We start from the raw sequence: 26,280 nt of genomic DNA, 5'->3' as shown, positions 1-26,280 counted from the left end.
CTCTTCCCAACGATGGCCGAATAGGGCATCTTCTGCTACATATGCAGCTAGAGACTCGAGCTCAGGGGGTACTGGTTAGTTCATATTGTTGTTACACCTACAGGGTTGCAGCCCCCTACAACTCCTTGGGTACTTTCTCTAGCTCCTCCATTGGGGGCCTTATGTTCCATTCAATAGCTGACTGTGAGCATCCACTTCTGTGTTTGCCAGGCACTGGCATAGCCTCACAAGAGGCCGCTATATCAGGGTCCCTTCAGCAGAATCTTGCTGGCATGAGCCTTAGTATCTGGGTTTGGTGGCTGATGATNGGATGGATTCCCGGATGGGGTAGTTCGGAATAGCTCTTAACAGTTCAAAGTGCAGAGGACTGTCGTGTGTTCACGGGGAGCACTGAGGTGGGAAGGTCAGTGCACTGTGGAAGCCCAGGTGCTTGCTGTGTGTTAGCTGTGGTGCCACTCAGTAGCAGTGAGACATAGCCTGTCAACTGAAACATTTTTCATCACCTGGCCCTTGATATAAAAAGTTTGACAATAAAAAGCCGCAGACACCCAAAGATCATGGTCACAAATAAAGGACGTGTGTGTTGCTACAGAGATGTAGGCATCTTGCTGGACCCGAGAACCTTCTGCTCCTTGGCAGTCCAGTCTGTCCATACACTGCAGCTGGTTCTGCAGCTAAATGCCGCTGCTCTGGGGTCTGACCACTGACCCTTTCTTGAAAGACACCAGCCCTTCCTCCAGCTCTTTGTATGACTCTCAGCTCACTTCTTCAGCCTGAAAGAACGTTCAGCCATGTGAGATTGTGCAGCTCTGTGCTGGGGCTGAGACCTGGTCCTGTGTGGCTCTTGACTGTCCTGTGCTCGTGCTTTGTGGCACTGCCAGCTCATCCTGCTGTAGGAGTGATTTTTCAGCAGCTGATAATGAGCTGTAGGAATAGATTTTAAGTCTGCAGGTACACATCCATAATAAAGATGTTTCCTTACTTTGCCTTCTAGGTAACTAAAAAGCCTTGGCCTTATAACAACAAAATTACGGTAAGCAATTGTCCCTGTTTTGGTCATTTGTGTTAGTGCTGAGTGGATATAGGTGGGTTTCCTGGTGAAAACCAGGGGTAGTGAAGGGGAGGGTCCTGGCGTGTCTGTCACTAGCTAGCATCCAGATGTGGAAATTGTGCTAAGAAATGGAGTTAAGTATCTGAGAGCAGAGCGAGGCCACACAAGGGTCAGGCTGTATCCTGGTTCCTAATGCTGGCGTTGTGTTGTGTGGCGGAGACAGGGAACTCAGAGCCTGTACTCTGAGGGAGGTGGGCCTCTCCTCTCTGCCAGGGGAGGTCCGAGGTGATTTGCATCTGTGGGGCCCAGCAGGGGGCGCTGCCCTGGCATCCCAGGGTTCTCTACTGCAGTTCAGGGAGGTAGAGAGGCCATTTCAGGAGCTTCTCAAAGCCTTGGGGACACATCCAGAAAGTGTGAGACTGACCTCTGTTCGGCTAATGCCTGCTGCACCTCTTATCTTTCAGATTCAACATTTTGAACAGAAGCCATCCCCAACCCAGCTTAAATTATAAACATAGAAAATAACTTTGTCCAAACTGCGTGGTGCTTCTTTAGTAAATACTGTACAGATTTTACCATGGACAACTTTTTTTTTTTTTTTTTTTTTTTTCAGTTTTTACCTTTTCTTAATTGCCCTTATTCCAAACGGATACTTTCTACACTGCTGAACGTTGTAAATTACCGTGTACATAAAATCACACTGACAATAATGCCCTGGAATAGACCATCTCAAATGCTGCTTAACCACAGACTCAGGTTGACTACTTGTATCTCATGTAATGTTCCTCCACGCTAGACACCTGGTGCACGGCCAGCTGGGAACCATGGACTTCAAAAGGACAAGCGACAGTGCGTCTATTTAAATTAAAGACTTATTTAAAGACCCAAGCTCTCAGCGAGACCTTTGAGGGCTTCCTCTGCAATGTCTGATACTAGAAACTAATTTGCTTCACATTTTAGTTGTATTCAAGATTTGAAGATGTAATTTTATAGACAAGTTCTGTTTTTGAACTTTGTGGAACTATTCCAATCAATTTACCAGTTATGATGAGTATTTGCATTATGAATGTATAATCCAGACATTATTTGTAAAGCCTACAGTATGTTTTTTTTACCTAACACTTTTTATACTGTGTCTCTCGTCTCGACAATATGATATTGGAGTCTGAGTCGTCAGCTTGATCCCTTCAAGTTTCTAGTTACAGACAAAAATCATACTGTGATTTTATTTTTAATATGGATATGCTATAAAACTGTGACACTTATAATTCACTGGTCCTGCATCAGGAGACGGGAGTGGGGAGAAGACTGTATTTAATACAGTGTGTATCTGAATAATCTGTATGGTTTATACAGTTTGTGTTGTTCAGAGATGTCTAAAGTTGATCTTTGTTTTTTTAAGATTAAAAAAGCACTTGCCCCACTGTATATATACGGCATGTAAGATTTATATAGTATATAAATGGCAGCAAATTAAACAACCGTCTCAGTTTTACTCTGTTCTCCACAAGCTCACAGCCATGTCTGTTTTGAAGAATTGAGTCTTAGGCAGTTTTGGTTTTAGCAGTATGTTTTTATTTAGGGAACACAGTATTTGCAATAGTTCTAACAGCTGTAAGGCCCTCCATTTTACTAGCTGTTTGCTTTGCAATAAAATAGCCAGAAATTCTGATATCAACATTAATAGGATATTTCTTCATGCAGGTTGTAGGATTATGTACATTGTATAACACTGAAGAAATTAATACATATGTACATTATTTACATAGTAACTATTTATTGTAAATAGAAATGTTTTCTAAGATAAAAAGAAATCACAACATGGTTTCTGGTCTGTAACGACCTAACTTGTCAGCAAAGCACACCTGTAGCTCTGAACTCAGTATGACAGGAAGCACAATAAGTCACATCTCCAGATGGTTCCTAGTTACACTGCAGGACCACATCAAGTCTTCTGAAACCCAGAAACGATGCCCAGGGCCCAGCAGGACAGGAAACTGTCTTTGTCCAGATTAGGGCTTTAATGCTCCACTGATGAGTGCAGACAAAGGGTGAAGGGCAGGAGTGCCTGAGCCTTTACAAGCTCTGGGAGTGGCAGATGCCCTTGGGGTTAACACTGTCACAACATAACCTGAGTTAAGTGACTCCACGTGGATACTCCAAGAGCCAGTAACTTAGGATTCTTAGCACCAACAGCCATCAGGCAAGGTCCCCTCAAAGATGACTATGGCATCAAAGACACCATTAGGTAGCCTCATGCTTAACATCCTGACCTCAATATCCCACAGAGAGCTCTGTTGCCCAGGGCCACGCCTGGGTTGAACATCTGACTGGCTCACCATGGTCCTGATTGAAGGAATGCCAGTTCCCGCCTCCCTACAGGTGCCCCCGCCCCCGGCAGTAAATTCAGTCTGGGGTGGGGATAGGGGATAGGGATCATGGAAGACTGGAAGCCGGGCTGCATACACACCAGCCAGGCAGCTCAAATGCAAGGGCTTCAGATTTGAGGTATCGGTAAAAGCGAAGCCTAGAAGCTTGGGAATAAACCAAAAAGTCATCAGTCTGGTGCACGAGGGAGATCTGGCCTGCACATCCCTCTGTGCCATCTTAGATGGCAGCTACCACCAAGGTCAGGCAAAAAGCCTTAAGACAGCTCACTGAAAGTCTCATGTAAGGGCATCTGGTTGGCGGCTTTCAAGGGCTCTCAGAACACAAGCTCCGGGTGTGTGTGCAGGGGAAGACCATTTCCCAAATAAGCCAGGAGTGGGCCTCTCATCTTACCCAGTCTCAGCCAAGCACACGTGCCCTGAAGGCATGTGCTGGTATGTATGTATGTATATATATATATATATATATATATATATATATATATATATATGGATCTGGATGTCACAGGTGTCCCTCAGTGCCATCTTCAGTTTTTCCCCTCCTCAAAAGGATGTCAAATGTTGGAAAACATGGCACTACCAGAGGACAGGTGGATTACTTCTGGCTGCTTCTGCTTACTACATCAAAATATGTGTCATCACTTAACCCAAGTTTGAAACAGCAAGCAACAAAAGTACCAGTCATGAGCCATGTGCAGTCGGACCACATGGAACTGTCCTGTATGAAGGTCAGACAGTTTAAGGAGGTTCTGCATATAAGTGGCCTGTTTCCAGAGAAGTAACTCCATTTCCAGGCCTTGGCCCTGACAGGATAAATACCCCGGCCATAGCCATACCTTACTGATTCATCTTAGAGAAGCATGTGAGGGGAAGTGGCAGTCACACCTGAATCTCCCAAGCACACTGGTCCCCACGGTCACCCCAATGCCTCTTCACCCAGCTGACACTCTGTCAGGATGACTGTGCCCCAGCTGCTCCGGCCCCACGTGCATGGGGGCTGCATATATAGACTGTTTTCAGTGCACAGTATATACTTGTGTCCAGGAGTTAAGTTTATAGCTGCCATTCTAAAAATACTACTGTTAGAAATTACGTATCTTTCATTATACTTTTCAGAATATAAAAAGGCATATAAAAGCTATAATCCTATATATCTGAGAAAAATTCTGAATAAAAAAGTGGTAGGTTTTCCTTTCCAATTTTGATATAAAACAGCGACTAGTGTTGCCCCAAAGAGCAGATGTGGCATGGTGTGGATGAGGCTCTGGCTCCAGAACAGGAGTCCCATGTGGGCTGTGCAGATCTGGAGGCTGTATCACCGGGTGCTGTTGTGGACAAGGGTCCCCAAAGGCCAATGCCAGGACGGTGGCAGGAAGGAGACACTCACAGCTGACCAATGTCCCAGAGCACAGGCTTGAGGGCTCAGGCCTCGGCTGGCTGTTCCGGAGGACCCGCCGGCACCACACTGCCCCCATTCCTGCCGCTGGTGAGGCCAGTGTATCTGCTGGAGTCTGGATCCTGACATTTACCTATTTCTTATTGGCGATCCTCCTTTTCCTCGTGGCCAACATGTCATAGAACGGGTCCCTACTGATGCTTGCTCTGGGGAAGAAAGGAAGTGAAGTGGGCTGTAGCTGTGAGAAGGCCTGGATCCCACCTTACCCCACAGCTTCCCAAGCAGCAGGGTTAAAGGTGAGCTAGCCAGGCCGGCCTGTTCAGTTTCTGACATACTGAGTAAAGGCATCTGACATGCACACACGTGTCCACACACCCATGACATGCACACACGTGTCCACACACCTATGACATGCATACATGTCTACACACCCATGACATGCACACGTGTCCACACATGACTGAGCAGCCTGGCTGTGCCCACTCACTTGATGGACTTCATCCACTCCTCCTTCTCCTCCGGGCTGGGGGCAGAGATCCGGTACACAACATGGTTCCCCTCCACCACACGGCCATCGGCCTCTGTCTTGCAGGCCTTGATGACTTGCCCTTTGTGACTGGGGTTATACAGCTCAAAGCAGTTCTGACAGAGAGAAGGGCGAGAGTGTCAGGGGCGTGGGGCTGGGGGGGGGGGAGGAAGGAGGCACAGGGCGGCGCAGGCACAGGGCGGCACGTACCGGCTTCCGAGGGTCCTCCACCTCCCTGATGCTGAGGTTCTCTAGGGGGATGATCCCCCTGGGCTCCTTGTCCTAAGAGAGAGGCATGTGAGGCAAGGCCTGACAGACACAGTGAGACTTACAGGACTTTGGAGGGTGTGCAGCCTCACTTACAGTGGTGTACTCAAAGTAGTAGAGGCAATTATCTGTGAGGATGAACCAGCGCCGTTTCCAGGTCTTCACACGACCCCCTAGGAGCAGAAGAGCCCTGTGAGGCAGGTGTCCTGGCAGCTGGATCCCCAGGGCCCAGAGCGGGGGCCCAGAATCCCCTACCCCACGTCACTGCCTTGATCAAAGGCCGCAGGAGCCAAGCTCATAGCTGGGCTTCCTTCCTCTTCAAACCATCCCATATAGACCTTAGTTGTAAGTCAAGGGCAAGCCATGAGGCCTGACCATCTAGGATGGCTGGGTGCAGGGCTGGGGCCCCCATGCACCCCCACCCAGGGCCCACGCAGGACTCTCTCTCCATGGCCACCCAGGGTCACCCTAGGTCACACATTGATTTCAAATCTGCTTCCTGGAAAAGTTAGTTGTAATGGATGGGTGTAATATTTCCCCCATGAAATGAACACGATGAAGTCAGTGCCGGCTCACACAGGTCTGTCCAGGCTTAATCCTGTTACGTCAGGGTTGTTATCGCATTACTGGGACTCTGAGCAGCCCTGGGATCCATCAAAGTCAATTACTCTTGGCCCAGGGAATTATTAGATTGAATTAATCTTTTAACAAGATCTGGAGCTACACACACACACACACACACACACACACACACACACACACACACACACACACAGCTATTTGTACCTGTTCTTTACTATAGAAAGAAACCCTTCTTTCTGCCTTCTGCCCTGACATATTCAGTATTCTCGGTTACAATTATTTCTACTGACAGCTTCTGCTCTTGACAAGAAGTTTGAAAACACAAAAGGGAAACTGCTGGTGCTGACAAAGTCAAGTGTTCCACGGGGCGAAGGCGAGCGGGCCCTCCTTGCCCCAGAGGCTCATGGAACTGACAGTGCTCACAGAGGCCTTGGCTTGGCTTTCTCGGGGTGCTAAGTGCCTGGGGCTGCATCTGCGGGCAATGCAAGGGGCTGCAAGTGTGGGAAGGCTGTGGGAGGCACAGAAGGTGCCCAGCGTGTGGCTGGAGACATATGGCAGACAGGAGGACAGGGGAGGGGACTTCACCCTGACAGTGGAGGTACGGAGGGTCTCTGTAGAACACAGCGGGCTGTCAGGCCAGCCCCAGCCCACCACACACCCTCCTGCCTCTTCCCCAGTCTGGAGCCATTCCTTTCTCACACCATCCTTCCCGGTGCCTGTCCTGAACTCCTGCTCCCCCCACGTTACAGCTTCCTCACTAGAGCCCTGCCCCAAGTCAGGGCCTGTCTCACTCTATTGCACTCTAGGGACTTATGGGAAGCCCCGGCCCATGAAGGGGCCCAGAAAAAGCTCAGTTCTGTCCCTCATGGCCCTAACTCCTCCAGTAAGAAGCAGAGAGAGGCATGCCAAGACCTAGCCAAACTAGCTTCTCTCAGATGCTCTCCCAGGCCAAGGCTGTGCCAGAACCAGGTGACAGCAAACTCACAACTCAGACACTAGTCTGCTGCCTCTTCTCCCCCTGGGGACTCCCACTGCATGGTCATCCTAGCTACATTGCTGCCTCCAACCCTGGGCAGGCCACCTTCCCAACAATAGGCAAAGCACTTGGAAATTAACACGCCTACTGTCCCGCTTCCCCCCTCTCCAGCTGTGGGCTCCTCCTTGGCAGAGCTGCTCTGGTCTCGGTGGCAGCAGCCGCTGGCACATACCTGCTCCTCTCCCATGCTAGCTGTACCCGCTCTGTACTGTGGGAAATAATCCTTCCACCTTCTGCCCTGAGATACTGAGGGCTGTCAGTCAGATTACTCCCACTGACAGCTTCTGCTTTTGACGAGACGTTTGAAAACACCTGGCTGTCAGGCCCATCTGTGCTCTGCTCAACCTCAAGCTACCTGCCCTGCCAGCCGTGGGCCCATGGTTGCCTAGTGGGCAATCTGTGAAGATGGAGGGCCTTGGTTCAATACCCTGGATAGCGCCACTGTCCTCCCGGCAGGCAATGGCTGGTGCCTGGCCACTAGGTGCCTACACTGAGCAGCACCAGCTAGGTTCCAGGGTGCCCAGCATGGCTGCCATTCAGCTCGGATGCAGGTCGAGAAGTGGTCGGCAGTCCCCAAACTCCCAATCACAGCAGATTCTGTTACAAAGGGTTGGGATGCTCTCTGCTCACCGTCCTGCAGCCGGCCCTGTGCAGAGGAGCTGTGCTGTACAAACCCTTCCATGTTTGTACCTTTTCATTTTCACAGGTGTTAGCAAGTATGTGTAAGTGGACACGCATGGCTGTACACACACATAACACACTAACATGTACATTCCTACACACACCTTTTCCTCCATGATAATCAACTCTATCTACATCCAAAGTTTTTTACTTGAATGCTCAAAATCCAACTTTGTACACAGCCCCAGGACTGCAGATCCAGTCTCCGGACACTTTTCCAGGAGCATCAGCTGGCTGTAGCAAATGCTAGCTATGTGCCCCACACAACTGAGGGGGACCCGCAGGCAGAAGTGTCCAGGGCCTCAGGCACTGGGGAGAGGCCAGTGCAAGCTCTCTGTGCCCCCTGCTGGGGTGCCATCTACAGACAGCACCTCATGTAGCCATGGCTCTGGCTTCAGACTGCCCCTAGAAACAGCAAGCAACAAAACAGCGGTGCGGGTGCGAGGGAGGGAGAGCCTGGCTCCCTGCGTCTGGCTGTACTGTGTGGAAGCCCAGCCCAGCTCTGCACACTGACTCAATGGCCTGTTTAAAAGTCCAACTAGAAACTGGGCTGCAAACCATGAGCCATCCTACAGCTTGATGTCATTCATTTGTCATCTTAGGGACTGGCCTCTTCCTAGCATAGGAGCTGCTTGTGCCACTGTCCCTCAAGGGCTCCCTCCCGGTGGGCTGTGGAGCCTCGCAAGCGTTCCTCTTTTTTCTGCTGCAGGTCCACACGCACGCGCACCTGAGGCCTTTAGTGTGTGCATCAAAGTCCCTCAGCTGGCCCAGTTCAAGGTGCTGTCCTAGGTTTGAGGCCAACATTAAAAACATTCTAAACGCTGGCCCAGGGAGAAGCAAAGGGGAGGAGCAGGGGTCAGGGCGGACCCGGTCGGCTACAGCAGCTGTACCTGACGTCACACCCTCCTTTGATCTTTTAAAAAATACCCTCAGAATTCTATATCCCTCATGTCTTTCTCGCTACAGAGCAATGACATTACCTCAACAGGGTGCTGTCATGTGTCACGGGCTTTACTGTCAATCTGTAGTGACACTTCATCCCCCCAGAGTCAAATGAACCCTAAAAGTCTCAATTGTCCCAAATGCAGGCGTGATTAACTTTCCATAGGGAAACCTCTGTCCAGGTGCACGTACTGCTGGTAAGTGGGGTGTGGGGTGTGGGGTTGGAGTGTGGGGTGTGGGGTGTGGGGGTGACACTGTAAGGACAGGCTGGTTACCAGCTTCCTCCCTGCTGCAGGGCCCTGAAGACAGAGGCAAGCTTCCTCCCACAAGCCTCCCCATGCGCTTCCGTCCCAGGCGCTCTGGGTCCTGCTGCTGGTGGGTGGGTGTCACACACACTATGCCTGCATGATGCTGCCCCAGCCGAGTCAAAAGCCAAATGGATCGGATGAATGGCAACCACAGACCAGAGCTTCACACAGACCAACGTGGGGGAGAGAATGAGCTGCTGGGGAGGGGAGGAAGCCACTGGGTACCTACCTCCTAACGCAGGACAAGCAGGGACAGCCCGTCACAGAACAGAAAGGTGGGAGCCACAGGCAGAAGGAAAACAACAAGAAGGCACATTTAAACCACTCGTCAGAATCACAGCCACGCCAAAGCACGGGAAAGCACACAGGCTCTGGAGAGAAAGGCTTGCTTGCTTCTCAGGCAGAGGACTGCCTTGTCCACGTGGACACTAACTCAGCAGCTCTCTGGGATGGGCCGTGCAGTGGATGCTGCGAGCATGACCCGCTCTGGAAGGCCACAGCTCAGGGACAGAGCCACCGGTGCGGGGGGTGTGGCTGCCCAGAGTGGGCTCTGGCTTGACTGCACTTTTCCTTTTTAATCTTTCTGTCTTGTAGCTGGGGGCTGTAGGGCAAGGAGCCCCGGACGTGCTGCTGTGGGCAGGGGCGCAGTGCAGGTTCCCCCGCCAGGCTCACTCACCCAGCTTCAGCAGCCAGCCTTCTCGGTCTGGGTTGAAGAACGTGTGCGTCAGGTCATTGCCATCGTCTTCTGGGATCTTAAACGGCTCATTCTTGATACTTTCATACAAGTTCTGTAAGGGAGGGGAACAGCCAGTCAGGGACTGTACTGGGAAGCAACCATCCTTTCTCCCTCCTGCACAGTCCCCGTGCGGCCTGAGAGAGCAGGTGCTTAAGGAAACCCTTGGAAGACACCTTGGAAGTCAATAAACCAGCGTTACTGATTCTCACTGGACTGAGAGTATTTGAAAATGAAAAATAACTTGAGAGGCCGGGAGATGGCTCAGCTAGTGAGGTGCTCGCTGGTCAGCAAGACTTCTTATTCTGAGTCCCCAACACGATGCCTCTGCACACGTAAGAACCTAGGATCTGTGCCTGTCATCTCAGAGACAGACACAGGGGGATCCATGGGACTCACCAGCCTGTGAGAGACCCCATCTCCAAAAACAATAACAACAAATAGGTGGAGGCTGGCACAGGGCCAGCAGGTACAGGCACTGGGCATCCTGGCAACCCAGTTCCATCTGCACGGCTCACACACACATGGAGAGCCAACCCCACAGTATAGTTCCCTGACCCCCACACGCCAGCCACCACCCCTCTCACAGCAGGCACACACATCCACTACAAACAATAGTGATAATAGTAACAATATGGCAGAGGAACAACTGAGGGAGAAACCCAACACGGAGCCCCTCCCGCATACACACAGCAGGGAAACCCCAGGAAAGGTGGCAGGGGGCGGACATGCTGGCTCGCCTTAACTGTCAGCAAGGCACAATCTGGAATCACCTGAGAAAGAAGTGCTAGTGAGGGACTGTCACATCAGGCTGCTGTGGCTGTGGCTGTTCCCCTGGTCTGGGTCCCACAGGATAGAGAGCGAGTGAGCGAGGAAAGGTGAGCATGCTCTGTGTGCACCGACCCCTCTCCTCTGAGAGGTGCTTCCCCACAGTGATGGCCTGTATGTAAACCTAGGCTTTGTAAGCCGAAGAAAGCCTTCCGTTGTCGGGGTATTTGATTCCAGCAACAGAAATGACGTGAGGACAGACAGACGCAGGGCCGGGAAACTGCCCGCCTGCAGACTCACCCTCAGCAGCTCCTCAGGAAGGTCCCCACCCTCGTTGATGCCTCGGTTCATGGTGATGAAGCGCTCGGCGGTGGGCTTGTCGCGTACGTTGTGGTTGTGCAAGCTGGTGTTGAGCATGATGATGGCAAAGGAGAGCACGTAGCATGTATCTGCAACAGCCACAAACGGGGGGGGGGGGCTGGAGCTCACTGGGGTCCCGCAGGAGGGATGGTTCCCTACAGAAGCAGCAGGGGTGATGGGGAGCGACAGTGGGGCACTAGGGCTGCTGACCTGTGGACTGGAAGACCCCAGGGTTGCACAGGCAGTATCGGGATGCAAAGGCCTCCATCATGCGGTCGATCTTCTGTGCCTCTCCAGGAAGTCTGAAGCTCCATAGGAACTGCCTAAAAAGACAGGACGCCTCACTGAGGGACCCGTGGAGGACAGATCTGGCCAGGTTCCGAGCAGTTTCTGCCCCACACCATGTCATTGCTCTGTAGCAAGAGCATGGCATAAGGGCAGCTGGCGTCCTCCCATCCAACAACTGAAGACTGCTGACTGCCCCCTTTTGTGGAACTACGATCAGTTCTTCCAGATCTGCTGCAGATGCCTTAAAGCTGTCCAGGATCCCAACACATTGCCTCTCATGTCCCCATCTCATCCATGTACCAGATGGTCACCAGGGCCTGTGGGGGCACAGCTGTCACAGTTCTGACAGGATAAAGGGTCCTGTCCTCTCAGGACCTTTCACCACAAGGTAAGGTCAGTCAATAGCCAGTGACCACCCACACCTCCCAGGCCACAGCCATGGTGTGTGATACCATTCCTGATTCTAAGGACACTGCTGTCCTCAGAAGTCCCTCTCCCAGTAAGGCCTCCACTGGACACCCCATATGACATGGTAGTCCCTGCTCGATGTCTCCAACTCCTTCTTGCCTCACTTTCTCAGTCCGCACGGCACCCACCAGCACTTCCCACCTTTCTGCCTTAAGTACTGCAGAAAAGGTCATAGGGCTGTCCTGCCCTTTAAGGTCTCCCTGGCTAGTGAGGCTCATACCCAGTGCTCAGGAATAGCTTGCAACCATGGCTCAGAATGAAGATGAGAAGGCAGGTCAGACGCACAGGCTGGAGAAACCTCCTGGACTGCTGTGGGTCTATAGCCATAGCTACTACAGTGATACCAGGGAGAAGGAACAGCGCCCCTCTGGGCTCCCCTCCCCCCTGCGCTGGTGAGATAGGCTGGTTTCCTCTGGGCGGGGGCCACCACTCCCTCTGCAGAGGGACTCCTGCCACAATCAGTCCTCACTCAGCCAGAGCCTGGCTCAAAGCATCTGTAGTGAGGATTTTGGTTTCTTTACAAACCACAGAAATAGGAACGTGCTTTCCTTTTAATCCCAGGTGGGGGACGTGGGGTGTGGGGCTGCTATAGGTTGGCCTCAGCTATGATTGGCCTCATATTCTGGTGGCAGGCGCATGATTTTGCCAACTGCAGATAGTGTCTGTGCTTGTGTGACATTTGGAACTCTGGGGACGTTTTGGAATGTATATAAATGCTAGGGCCCCAACAGGCATGGTGGGTTGTTGGTTGGTGTTGGTCATGGTTTGTTAAGTAGCTGTGCACAAAGAAAAGAAAGAGGAGGAGGGAGAGGAAGAGGGGGAAACTGAAACTAGGTGATCCTTACAGTGAAGATCAAACTTGTCCCAAGGAATCTGACAGCCTATCAGCAGGAAGTCATCCAATGACAACCACACCAACTTTCTGCCCCCTGACTTTATTCAGAGACCTCATTCCTTCCCTCTCTGTCCTGTTCCTCTCCTATCTGGTGGTAGTGGGGAGAAAGGGTGGGGAAAGGGCTAGAGAAGGATGGAAGAAAGAAGAACCCATCAAGTAGTGTGAGTATAGCTACAAGCACTACAGGCTGGTGTTCTGTTCCCATTTTCAAGACAGCCAGTGGAGCCAGGCCCATCTCTGACACTTCCCACTCTGCTCTATACCGTCAGCAAAGTGCCACCAACATGCTCTCCCTGTCCCTCACCCCCAGAAGCCGATGGCACATCTCTGCCCTGCAGCCCCCCGCCCCGCCCCAGCAAAGGTCAAATTCTTACAGCGGTTCTTCAGACTACAGGGCAGCGGCAGCCGCCACAGCAGGGCCTGGCTCCCTGGCTCCTGGTGCTTGCTCCCTCCTAGGTCCTGAGGACAGCTCCCTTCAGCCCCCACTAGGCTGATGACTTCTTATTCAGCCTCACACTTTATTCCCACAGGAAGTAGTTTCTCTCAACAATGCAACAGGCATTAGCAATGCCTGCCACCCCCACCCCCACAATGGATGGCACTATTAGGAGGTGTAGCCATGTTGGAGTAGGTGTGCCACTGTGGGCGTGGGCTTTAAGATCTTCTTCCTAGCTGACTGGAAGCCAGTTTTCTAGCAGCCTTCAGATGAAGATGCAGAACTCTCAGCTCCTCCTGCACCATGACTGCCTGGATGCTGCCATGCTCCCTCCTTGGTGATAATGGAACGAACTTCTGAACCTGTAAGCCAGCCCCAATTAAATGTTGTCCTTATAAGACTTGCCTTGGTCATGGTGTCTACTCACAGCAGTAAACCCTAACTAAGACAAGGTCCGAGCAACAGGACCTAAATCAGTGACTCCTGTATGGGTTTCTGACAGGAAGCTTTCAGCCCATGCTGAGCTGCTGAGCAGGATTCCAAGGGCTACAGCCAAAGGCTGCAAACTCTCCAGTCTGTGGCTGAAGTCAGGCTGTATAAACAACCCTGAGGTAGGAGGAGAGGTATGAAGACACAGCAGACAAGACCAGCTATGTGTGCTTAGCTTGGAGCAGGCGGTGACCCCACCAGGACAGTCCTGTTGCCTTTTCCTATGCCAGCTGGTACACCCAGGTGAAGTCACAGTCCAAATGCCACACCTCCACAGAACAAGGCACCAACTGTACAAGACTGAAGACCCAGCAGCTTGACTGGGCATCTGGAGAACATGTTATGTTCACTAGAAAAGCACTGAATGCTGAGGGCCACCCTCCTTCCTTACAAGTCAGGAGCCACAGGATGACATCTGATGGTACAATCTGCATCCTCCTTTGCATGCTTGGGGCCTGAGGCAAACTCTAGTGACAAGAAGCCAAGGAGACACTGAGGCTGCACCAAACATGGCACAGGAGGCGAAGCACACATATGCTGTGATGGTTACCCTCCACTGTCAACTTGACTGGATACAGAATCACCACGCAGACATGCCTGTGGGTCTATCGAGGATGGTGTTTCCAGAGAGGTTAAAATGAGGAAGCCCCGATCTGAATGTGGGCAGCACCATCCATGGACTGGGACAGATCCCTCCCACCTCCCATCTCCCCAAAACCTGCAAGAGCAAGAAACCACTCTCTAGCCTTAGAGCAGAAGGGCCTGTCTCTCTGCCTTTTTGCCATCTGTACACAGTGGTTCTGCTGCTTCAAGGCCGTACCGTAGCCGGGAGCCTGTAACTCTCCAAATTAAACTATAGGGAGAGCACCTTACCTCAGCTTCCTTTCTGCAAACATGTCAACATCTTTTCTTGTCTATATGTATATCTTAGGCAGCTGCTATGCCTTCCCCATCATGACAGACTGCACCCTCAAACTGTGAACCAAAACAAGCCCTTCCTTAAGGCACGTCTTAACCCGGGCAATATGCTAGAGCAACAGGCATGGCAACAGCAAGTGCAGGGAGCCTCAGACTGAAGGACAGCAAAGAGACTGAGAAGGGCCACAGCAGTGTCCCCAGCGAGGCCAGCGTGCAATCTGCCTGAGTGAGTCTACTTTCTGCCTAGGGCTGCTAAGTGTCACACAGGAGACGGCGCTGAGCCTGGGTAGCCAGAACTAAAGGACTACTGGGGGAGTCCATTCAATGGCTCCCGCTACCCCAGCCTGCCCAGCTGTCTACTCTGGCTGGGAGGCAAGCACTCACCTTAAGGCCTGGACAAGGTTGAGATCAGCAAACTCGTGCAGCTCAACAAAAGCCTGCAGGACTTTGATATTAAAGTCATCCCTAGGAGAGAGCACACAGGGCAGGAACATCACATCCGAGTCCTCTGGAGAGAGTGCGTGTCATGGCAGACAACAGCTGACAACAGCTGACAACAGGCGGCCACGTCTTCACTGAATTTGTCTTCAGAGTTTTTATTTGTTTTGCTCTTTTGAGAGTCTCTCACTAGACTGGAGAAGGCCTGGGACTCAGGATCTTCCTGCCTCCACCTCCCAAGTGCCGAGATTACAGGCTCCCAGAAGCCATGCTCCCCATTTTCAGGGTCAATGCCAAGGACCCCGAGAGGCTCTCTGGTGAGGATTTCCTGACAGACAGGAGATGGAGAGGAATCCACCATAAAGCCACAATTCATCTTCAGGCCAGCTCTACATAGGCCAAGTCGTGAGGCCCAGGAATCTGTATACATCCTGGAACCTTCAAATGTCCGAGAGCAAGGCTCTATGATAACCCTGCTTCATAAATGGGGTTTTTGAACATAAGGAAAAAGCAGCAGCACCCGGGTGATAAACCATCAAATGCACGAGGCTAGGAAAGTGTGGGGAAAGACGTCCTATGGGGGGGTTGATTCTGGAGGGGGTGAGATCAGGACTCATTCTGTAACCTGGACTGGCATGAAACTCTATGTAACCCAGAGAATGCATTGTAATCCTCCTGCCTCAGCCTTATGAGTTCTGGAATTACCAGCACAAACCATACCAGTTTCTAAAAGTTAAACATGAAAATGCAATAAAAGGTTTTTTTAACATTTAAATAGAAATAGAAAGAAAAATGAAGTATCTGTGTGTTTCACTGGATTTTAGCTCAAGTCCTGCCGCAGGCATGCTCACGTGTGCTCTGAAGACATCCCCCCAGCAGCACCATGCCAGAGGTCACCTGCCCTGTCTCAGGACCGGAAGCCATCATGAAGGTCAAAAACCTACAACCTCAAGGGACACGGGGGTTAGAGCAGACCTGGCAAAAAAGCCAGTCTGTACCATCAAACACTAGACATGTCTTAGGCGGTGACTGCCGCTTAGTGCTGCCGCCCGCTGGACACCTCCCCCCAGGTGGAGGTTTCAAGTTAAAAGGGAACACAGAAACAAAGCTCTGGTGGGGAAGCCTGGTACTGTTATCTCTAGGGCCCTTGCTGGTTCCTTAGCCTGTGTCCCCAGAAGGGGGCATGATGAGACCTTCCCAGGAGGCAGGCAAGGCCTATCCCTGCAGATCACAGAGGCTGGCTTAAGTCCCCAGTCTTGAAACACACTTGTCAGATGAGCCACTGAACTGGCAAAGTGGCTTTGTGTGAGGCACACTTGGGCCCCACTGCTGCTCAGTGTGGAAGGACCACAGTGGCAGCCATGCTAGGGCCACAGCTAAGGACCAAGCCTGTAACCACAGCAGCTTCCAGAACCTGGGGCAATGGTGCCAGAGGCAGTGCTAAGGGCAGACTCCCATCCTACAGCATTAGGGTGTAGGACTGGGGCAGGGCAGACTGCAAGACGTCTTCATATCTCCAGCTGCTGTGTCCTATCAGTCATCAAGTATGATTTTCAAATGCTGCTCTTCTGGGGAGCTGCCCCACCTCTCTCTCTTTTGGGTTCTTCAAGACAGGGTTTCTCTGTGTAGCCCTGGCTGTCCTGGAACTCACTCTGTAGACCAGGCTGGCCTCGAACTCAGAAATCCGCCTGCCTCTGCCTCGAGTGCTGGGATTAAAGGCGTGAGTCACCACTTCCAGCTTTTTTCTTTTCTTTTTCTTCCCTCTTTCTTAATAGTATTGTCTGAAGCCGAGTTTGATCCCAGAACCCACGTGAAGAAGGAGAACCAACTCGCACAGGTTACCCTCCGATCTGCCAAAGTGCCATAGCACACTATCCTCACACACGTACAAACAAACATCTCAATTTAAAAACATTGTGAGGTTCAGTTTACCTATCTTCTTTAATTGCTCGTTTTGAGCACTAGACCTAAAAAGCTCTTACAAGAATAGGCTCCTGAGGATTTGCCCCTGGTTTCTTCTAAGCATTTAAAGCTTCACATCTGTGTTGCGGACCCCTCTTACCTTCATGTTTAGTGAGGAGCCAATGTTGTCTCTCACAGATGTCACCTGCTGGGGTCATTCGTCCCTCACTCAGGTGTCTGAACACTGGTGTTTAGTTCTCGACCCTCAGTCCCACTCTATTGCCTTCTGGATCATTTTTTTCTTTTTTCTTTTCTTTTCTTTTCTTTTCTTTTTTTTTTTCCGAGACAGGGTTTCTCTGTGTAGCCCTGGCTGTCCTGGAACTCACTTTGTAGACCAGGCTGGCCTCGAACTCAGAAATTCTCCTGCCTCTGCCTCCTGAGTGCTGGGATTAAAGGTGTGCACCACCACTGCCTGGCTTCTGGACCATTTTTATCCTTATGTTAATTGTGTGTGACCGGCGGGGAGGGGGATGTACAGGTGCTTTCAGGTACAGCAGAGGTCAGAAGAGGACACCAGGCCCCAGGAGCCACTAGATCTGTGGGACTTGAAAATACAACTCAGGCCCTCAGCCGAGCCCCTGCCCTTGCCTGCCGAGCCAGCTCTCCAGCCCCATAGTCTTCTACACGTCTGTCTTTATGTCAGTAGTGCACTTGATTGATTAGTATAATTTTTATTTTATTCTGTAACCAAAAAGTGGTTTTGAACGTTGTTCTTTTCCAATTCTGTGGCTATTTTGATCCCTAGAACCTTCCATGTGGAATTTCATAATTAGCTTGTGGAGTTATGTGAAGAAGCCAAATGGGATTTTGGTAAGAGTATGGGATCTACCATCACAGTGGGAGTTCTGAATGCAGCAAGGCTCCTTCCCAATTCGTCACTGCGGGCTGGACTCCCACCCACTCACATCTCTGCACTGCCTGAATCCTTTCAGGCTGCAGGCTGTCTGCACATCTGCTAAATTCACTCCCGGTCTTTTCAATGCCACAGAACTCCTTTCTGTTTGCTGAGGTGAGACTGACTGTACAGAAACAGGACCGACTACGGTCCATGTAGCTTGACCCCAGCAACTCTGCTGAGCTTACTTGTTCAAAGTCTGCTGTGTGTCCTGGCTAGGTTTATTGTCAGCTTCACAAAAGCTGCAGTTACTGGGGGAGGGGAATCTCAATTTAAGAACGGCATCTATCAGGCTGGTCTGTAGCCTTGTCTGTGAGAGATTCTCTTGACTAATGGTTGTCCGCTGTGGGTAGTACTGTCCCTAGGCAAGTGGATCTGGACTACAAAGAAAAGCTACTGATCATCGGAGCTGGTTTGGAGGTGTGGGTGCAGGTGAGCCAGCCCTGAGGACTTGAAGGCTGGAGAGCTGATCATGCCTCCTCTGCTGGTGGCACTAGATGGCCTAGCTGGAGCAATGCTGGAGAGCTTGCCCTGATGGTATGGAAAAGCGAGAGCTAGCAGGCTGCGCAGCCCAGTTACCAACCAGGCCCAGTTCCAGGGCTTTTGAGTTGGCCCACCCCCAAGTCTGTATCATCTGTGAACTGTTGGGGCACGTAAAAGGGCCAGAACTGTTGATCCAAAGCTGCAGGATCTCCATGACACAAGGCAACAACAGGATAACCAGGAGTCCTAGTGGGAAGCCAATATTGATGATGTCACAGAAGCCAGAGGCCTCAAAGCAGACCAATGGCACACTGTGTTCAACATTCGTAAGGTAAGGTGTGTGGACAGGGGGTACTATGGGACACTGTGACACATCGCTCTCTAGGCTTTGTTTTGTTTATTTCTGTTTGTGTGGCTTTGTTTTCATTTAGGCGGGGGAAGGAGGTTGCAAGGGCAGAGGGTGGATTGGAGGGGACTAGGAGATGAGTGGGGGGACTGGGGTGCATACTGTGCAACTCTCGAAGAATCAATAAAAAGTAAAGAGAAAGACAGCAACCAGCTGAGCATGAGGCCGTGAAGGAGGCGGAGCAGACGCTGCTGCTGCTCCTTCAAGTCCTGCCCAAGTGCCTGCTCCACTGGCCTCCCTGTGAGAGCTGAGACATTCTTTCCTGCCCAAGTTGCTTTTCCTCTGAGTGGTTTATCACAGCAACAGACTGATATCAGGACATCGTGTATATGTATGTATGGTGTGTGTACGTGCCTGCTTGCAAGTATGTTAGTCCACATGTGTTTAGCTACATATGTGTGGAGGCCAGAGGCTAATGGCTCAACCACTTTTTGCTTTACTTTCTGAGGCAGGGTCCCACACTGCCTCTGCTCTTCCTTTCTGTAGGATTCTCTAGACACGCAGCTCTCGTCACCTGCAAACAGTCCACGTCTACCTCTCTGCTAGTCCACTCTTCTCACTGCTGACTATGTGACCTGGCCAGTGTCGGCAGCAGCGCTGCTCTGGGGACAGGAGTGAGAGCTGGCAGTCCTCCTGTCCCCTCTCACATCAGGCCTGACACACACTGTCTGTCATGCTGAGGGAAACCCCTGTCTTTGCACCTTGACTGAGGTGTCCCCATGAGTGTTGCTGTTTACTCTAAAGTATGTGCCACCATGACCAGCTTACGCAGTGCTGCCCAGGACTTGTATGTTATACAAGCACTCCGACTAGCCCTGAATGACTCCAGCTGTGTGTGTGTGCTGTTGTTGTTGCTCAGGACGAATGCAGGGAGGGCCTCATGCATGCTAAGCAAACATTGTACCACTAAGCATCACCAAAGCTCTGTGACTGACATGACTGAACTAATGGCTCAGGGCCAGGAAAGCCAGGAGTCAGCAAGTAAATGAGCGACTAAACACAAATGGTCACTAGAGACTGTGCGGGCATGTGAGGTCATTTGGTATGTAATCTTCACTTACTGATAAGTCTGATGTGCTAATTTGTTTTTAAAAGTTCACGTCTATAGGCATAAGATACTTGTTTGTGGTGTTTGGCTCTCAATGTCTGCTTTGGGTGTCAGCTGACCTCCCTGAATGAGCTGTTCTACTTTAGATCAAGTACTTTTAGTAATAAACTAGAAGCGACCTGCCTTGACTAGGCAATGTTGGGCTTTAAATGCTCCCAACATAGGGAGTGGGCTCCTGCTGCCGCCGTCTTCCCACCTAGCCTCAGCTAGGCCAGCAGACAGCCCTTCAGGGACTGGTGATACCCAGTAACCCCAGCCCTTAGGGGCAGAGGGAAGAAGATGGATCTAAGTGTGAGGCCAGGCTAGGCTACACACACAGCAAGACCTGATCTCAAAAGCCAACAAAGGCAAACTACAACCACCAGCAGACAGACCTTCAGCTGAGGTGAGAAAGTCACCTCAAGTGACAGGGGAGAGACCCACGAGAAGACTGGGATACGTGTGCGCCAACCTGCAGACAGCGCACATTCTGTCGAGGGCCAGGAGGGAATGACACTGGTGACAGAGAATGGTTCCAATGGGAGACAAACCTACCTGACTCTCAGTCAGCCACTCCTTCTGCTCTGTGTGCTTCTGCTGTGTATCTAAGAAGCCCTGTGAGGTCCAGATCATCAAGTTCACCCCTATGCTTCCTCCTAAGTAGGTCGTCGGTCCACTTTAACATTTGGTGCCATATGATCCCAAATGCCCGCGTGTCCCATCCCTGTCCTCACTCGGCCCCCCAGCAACCTGGGGTCAGTGCCTCTGTCCTACAGCTCACAGCTCAGGGGCTTGAGGGCCTCCTCAGCTTACCTCTCACCCAGGTAGTCTCCGATGACGGTCTTGTTCAGGCCCTCTCCTTTGTACAGAAACTGGGCAACATCCTCTGGGGAGCTCTGCAGCAGGTCGTTCTCAATTAGGAACTGAATGCCCTGAGGAACAATGTGGAATGGAACATGCAGGTCAGGAGGGCCGCTCATGATCCATTTTCAAAGTTAGAAACATGCTTTGTGCAGTAACCCGACAGGTTTAGACACAGTAAAAATGCCAGAGACCTATGGAGCCCATACGGTCTGGTTTCATCCATTCGAGAAGGAGCCACTCTGTTTGCCAGGTATTACACAAGCAGTTAAAAAGCATCTTCACATTTGCAAAGTTAAGGGAGAACATCTTCTTCCTGCTGCACAGACTTCGCTGTGGTGAGAGATGATGTCAGCTGGGTGACCCAATACCTGCCCCTAAGCACCAAGCTCTTGCAACCTTTGTATTTCTATTTCATGTATGTGACTGCTTTGCCTTCATGTATGTCTGTGTACTACATGCATGCCTAGGCAGAGGCCAGAAGGAGTCGTCAGAGCCTCTGAGACTGGAGTTACTGAAGGTCTGAGCTACCATGTGGGTGCTGGGATTGACTCAGTCCTTGGGAAGAAGAGCTGAGCCATCTCTCTAGCAGCCCTTCCCCACCTTTTACAACATGACTTTAAGTTATTACATCTTTAACTCACATTTACTTATGTGTGTGAGCACACGCACTGGCCATAATCAGAGGTCAACGTGCCATGACTGGATCTGTCCTTCTACCATGGTGTCCTGGGGATGGGACGCACATCTTCAGGCTTGGTGGGGCCTTTGCCTGATGACCTCCTTATTCACTGTGACTTTGTGTACCATGTGTGAGTGACGTGCATGTGCTACAGTGCACGCGTGGAAGGCAGAGGACAGCCTTCAGCATCAGACCCTGGGGATGGAGCTCAGCTTACCAGGCTCGTGTGGCTTCCCATTCTGCCCCAACCCAACCCTTTTAAATGACCTTAAGACACAGGCCAGGGCAAGCTGACATAAAGGAAGCCTGGAGGGATGGATGCTTCTACTGCCTTTCCTCTTTCTTTCCACCTTGAAGTCCATACCATGACAGCACCACAGCATCCCTCACGTGAGAGAAAGACTGAGAGAAGCATCTTGCTCCTGTCACTTGGAAGACACTTATTGCCATAGCATCCACATGAGAAAATAAACTCCACTGTGTAACCAATTGGAGGGGGTGTGTGTTTGTTACCTGAAGCCAAAGACATGTTAACTGGCACACCACCATTGAGCTTACACCAAGCAAACACACGCCCACTTGAAGAACCTGCAAAGTGCACTGGCAGTATTGAGAATTGGTCGTCCCGAGCTTAAATCAGCTGCAATACACCATCTCACCACGACCGACAATAGCAAACCTTCACCTTTTGCACAACTTGAGAGCTGGTTTATACCAAGCTGCCTTACTCTAGGCTGGGGAGAGCACATGGAATTCTGCTATCCATGTGCCAACAGGCTTTTCTACAAACTCAGGGAGGCTTTTCCAGCTGAAACTCCCAGGCCTAAGCCTGCTGTGGCTTCCTCATCCACCCACAGTCCATCTGGCAGCCGTATTTAGCACTCCCAAAAACTTCAGACAGCAACAGACAACCAGTAAGAGAAAAGATAAAGATAGACGATTGAAGACTGCAACCGGGTGGAGAGAACAAAATGAACGAGAGCTCATAGACCTGGGACACAGAGAAAGACAGTGCAAGAGCACACGTGTGCAAACGCACATTACCACTGCGTGTGCGGTGCAGGTGTGTGCGTGTGCACGTGCTCATGCATGGAGGCCCTTTGCTACTCTCATGTCTTCTTTGTGCTCCATTTTTAATTGTTGAGGCTGGGTCTCTCACTGAACCCAGAGCTACCAATTCTAGTCCATCTACTTAGCTACCTTGACCAGGGCTTCTTTCCTGTCTCTGCCTCTCAAGTGTGGGCCTACTATGCCCACACTTTTTGTGGTTTTTGTGTGGGTTTGGAGGCTCAATCTTTGGTCCTCAAGTGTGCACAGCAAGCTCCACAGCCACGGAAGCCGCCTCCCCATCCCCAGGCAGGTGTATTTTCATTCTGCTTGCGCAAGGCTTAAAAAAGGAAAACCTAATTTTGGTGATCGTGTGGGATACCTGGGGGAATGGATCTGAGAAACAGTGGCCCCAGAAAGGTGGCCTACAACGTTCTGCAAGTACAGCTTGTTCTGGGTTGAGGGTTTTGTTTCTTAATTTGTCAGGAGGCTTCAAGACTTACATTTAAAATTTGTGGGCCACGCAACATGCCGTTTAAATCTGAGAGTCCTACGTTAACTCTTGTGTGTTTCTGGCAGGTATGGGAGTGAGCATGCTACCTGGGTGCTACTGTGAAACTACATACACTCTGCACTCCGCTGTGGTCATGGGGACATACCTGTGCTGGAGTATGGGCTAAAACCAACTTCATTGCTGCTTGGTGTGGCTTGTTCGCCAATCAAACAGGTGAGGAGAATTAGGAGGACTTAGAGCCAGTGAGCCAGCAGGGAACACAGGGCAGGGATACCCTTGGGGTTGGCAAGGGAGGGGCAATAACCACAGGATCTTAGGCAGGGGTTTACTGCCCAACACCTCAGGGTTAAAGGTCAATACTGCAGCATTATAGAACCCTTGCTAAGAACATCAGGAGCCAGGCCATCAATGGGAGGAGAGGCCCTTGGCCTTGCAAAGATTATATGCCCCAGTACAGGGGAATGCCAGGGCCAGAAAGCGGGAGTGGGTGGGTTGGCGAACAGGGCGGGGGGTGGGGAAGGGGATAGGGGACTTTCGGAGAAAAAACTAGGAAGGAAAGAGGATAGCATTTGAAATGTAAATAAAGAAAATATCTACCATCGTGTGGATACTTCATTCCTCCTTAGAATAAGGAACAAAATACCCATGAAAGGATATAGGTACAGAGACAAAATTTAGAGCTAAGATGAAAGGATGGACTATCCAGAGACTACCCCATCCGGGAATCCATCCCATCATCAGCCACCAAACCCAGATACTAATGCACATGCCAGCAAGATTCTGCTGAAGGGACCCTGGCAAACACAGAAGTGGATGCTCACAGTCAGCTATTGGATGGAACACAGGGCACCCAATGGAGGAGCTAGAGAAAGTACCCAAGGAGTTGTAGGGGGCTGCAACCCTGTAGGTGGAACAACAATATGAACTAACCAGTACCCCCTGAGCTCGTGTCTCTAGCTGCATATGTAGCAGAAGATGGCCTAGTCGGCCATCCTTGGGAGGAGAGGCCCTTGATCTTATGAAGATTATATTCCCCAGTTCAGGGGAATGCCAGGGCCAGAAAGCAGTAGTGGGTGGGTTGGAGAGCAGGGTGGGGGGGTACAGGGGGACTTTCGGGATAACATTTGAGATGTAAATGAAGAAAATACCTAATAAAAATATTTTACAAAAAAATTTAAAAAAATACCTAATAAAAATAACATTAAAAAGAATAAGATTAACAGTAAGTGTAACAGCTGATCTAGACTGTCAGCCTAAGCTTGTCTGTGAGGGAGTGTGAAGAGACTGTGAAGTGAGGGAAGGCCACTCCTTGACGCGGATGGCACAGCTTCCACGGGCTAGGAGAAGACTCGGCGAGCGCCAGCATTCACATCTCATGACTATGAGCGAGCTTCGGCTGCCATGCCTTCCCACTATGGACTGACCCTTGACCTGTAAGCCCACATGACCTTTCCTTCCTTCCTGAGGTCTATTCTGCCAGGCACTTTGTCACAGCAGCAAGAAAAGGGATCAACACAACTGTCTGGGGAGATGTGAGAAAGCCATATGGTTAGAAGAAGGTCATTTCTGGCTTCCGCCACAGGAGGGACATAAAGAGGATTCCTGCAAAGGTTCCCTCTGCAAGAGACACAAACCCTAATCATGGGGAACGGAAACGGGGCTGCCGGGAATTCAGGGCAGAGACCTACAGGGTTAGTCCTGTCAAGTGGACTGAACTGAGACACCTAGGTCAGTGAAGGACACCTCTGCGTGTATGTGTGCTCCCAGACATGATTAGATTGGACTAGACTAGATTTTGAGGGTTCTGACCTCATTAATGTTAAGATTCTTCAAGGCTGATAGGTTGAAGGTAGCAGAGCTGTAGAAGACAGGGTCTGGTTACAGGAAGTGGGCTGATGGAGGCTTGTCTCTGAAGGGTCTATCTGGCCCCTTCCTGCTGCTTTTCTCTGCTTCCTGTCTCCACAAGCAAAGGGCCTCTGCCACACCTGCCACCACACACTCTTCTGCCTCCCCTCAGGCCCAGGGCATCCCGATGTCCATGGCTGACTCTCTAAAACCATGGACCCAATATAAGCTTTTTCCTTTAAACTCTGCTCAGTGATGAAATGTCTGACACAGACTAAGCACAAACGGAGTCAAAAGCCAGAGACCAAGCAAATGGGTGTAAGAAAGTCTCCATCAGAGTGAGACACAGGAAGGAAACAGAGGCCAAGGGAGCAGGCCTGCTTCGAGCTCAGTGATCAATGTCCTTAAAAGAGCAGTTAAGCCAGGTACTATGTGGTGGCACATGCCTGTGCTCTCAGCACTTCAGAGGCTAAGGCAGGACGATCTTGAGTTCTAGACCAGCCTGGACTACATGGTAAAAGGGAATGTGCACAGAAGAGAGAGAAGGCACAGAGGCTGGAGGCTATGTTCAAAGCTGAGGCACACCCGCTGTCAATCACCTACAGCTAGGATAGAGGCCTGGACAGACTCTCCATTCAAGTGTGAAAGGTATTCTGCTTGGATCTTCAGCTTGGACTCCTTGTCTCCTGTATGAGGATATATTTCTGTATCTTAAGTCATCTAGTTTGAGATAATTTGTTACAGAAGGTATAGAGCACTAGAAATTAAAAAATTTACTTATAGGCGGGGGGAGGTGGTGGCGCACACCTTTAATCCCAGCACTTGGGTGGCGGAGGCAGGTGGATTTCTGAGTTCGAGGTCAGCCTGGTCTACAAAGTGAGTTCCAGGACAGCCAGGAATATACAAAGAAACCCTGTCTTAAAAAACCAAAAAAATAAAAAAATAAATAAAAAATTACTTATAAAAGAAATCAAATGTCTCATTAGTAAAAAGTTTTGGGGAGGGGGTTGTTTTGTTTATTTATTTATTTGTTTGTTTTTTTTGACACAGGGTTCTACTGTGTAGCCCTGGTTGGTCTGGAACTCACTTTGTGGACTGGGATGGCCTTGAAGTGAGTGGTCTGTGTGCCTCTTCCTCTACGGGCATCTCACCTGAGGAGTGCTGGTATGTGTGTGTCCTTCTGTGTATGTGCTTTGCCTCCATGTGTGTGTGTACCACAAGCATGCAAAGGCCAGAAAGGGCTTCAAGTTCTCTGGAACTGGGGTCATAGTGGATGTGAGCCACCCTGTGAGTGCTGGGTCTCCAACCCGCAAGCATCGGACCCACCAACCCACCTCTCCAGTCCCTGCTGGCATTGACTTCTCACCTAGGTAATGTAGCCAAGTCAACAACTTCCTCCTCTCATCTCTTAGCTGGGAGATTTTCTCTTTTTTTGGGGGGGTTGGGGGAGGGGACGTGTCTTTCGTGTATAGCTCTGGCTGTCCTAGAACTCACTCTGTAGACCAGGCTGGCCTCGAACTCAGAAATCC

General features: G+C 50.7%; 2 protein-coding genes across 4 annotated transcripts in view; one reads left to right on the top strand and one right to left on the bottom strand.

The window, feature by feature from the left end:
• The window catches only part of Usp42 (ubiquitin specific peptidase 42), a 22,626-nt gene extending 20,086 nt beyond the window's left edge, over nucleotides 1–2,540 (top strand). Inside the window, exons 17-18 of the mRNA XM_021186636.2 lie at nucleotides 995–1,033; nucleotides 1,516–2,540. Of these exons, the coding sequence (XP_021042295.1) occupies nucleotides 995–1,002 (8 nt within the window). The 3' untranslated portion in view covers nucleotides 1,003–1,033; nucleotides 1,516–2,540. The remainder of the gene's footprint in view (nucleotides 1–994; nucleotides 1,034–1,515) is intronic.
• Nucleotides 2,541–2,603: 63 nt separating this feature from the next.
• Cyth3 (cytohesin 3) overlaps nucleotides 2,604–26,280 on the bottom strand; it is an 82,700-nt gene continuing 59,023 nt past the window's right edge. For all 3 annotated transcript variants that reach the window (XM_029533458.1, XM_029533457.1, XM_029533456.1), the window contains exons 5-13: nucleotides 20,616–20,734; nucleotides 14,916–14,996; nucleotides 11,248–11,360; nucleotides 10,978–11,126; nucleotides 9,853–9,964; nucleotides 5,724–5,800; nucleotides 5,571–5,642; nucleotides 5,322–5,476; nucleotides 2,604–5,040 (exon numbers count right to left, since the gene is read on the bottom strand). In XM_029533458.1, the coding sequence (XP_029389318.1) occupies nucleotides 4,968–5,040; nucleotides 5,322–5,476; nucleotides 5,571–5,642; nucleotides 5,724–5,800; nucleotides 9,853–9,964; nucleotides 10,978–11,126; nucleotides 11,248–11,360; nucleotides 14,916–14,996; nucleotides 20,616–20,734 (951 nt within the window). In that variant the 3' untranslated portion in view covers nucleotides 2,604–4,967. The remainder of the gene's footprint in view (nucleotides 5,041–5,321; nucleotides 5,477–5,570; nucleotides 5,643–5,723; nucleotides 5,801–9,852; nucleotides 9,965–10,977; nucleotides 11,127–11,247; nucleotides 11,361–14,915; nucleotides 14,997–20,615; nucleotides 20,735–26,280) is intronic.

The sequence above is a fragment of the Mus pahari genome, chromosome 23 (assembly GCF_900095145.1).
Source record: "Mus pahari chromosome 23, PAHARI_EIJ_v1.1, whole genome shotgun sequence".
Classification (NCBI taxonomy): Eukaryota; Metazoa; Chordata; class Mammalia; order Rodentia; family Muridae; genus Mus; species Mus pahari.
The sequence above is the reverse complement of the archived record's forward strand: the minus strand, read 5'-3'. Positions and strand labels throughout refer to the sequence as shown.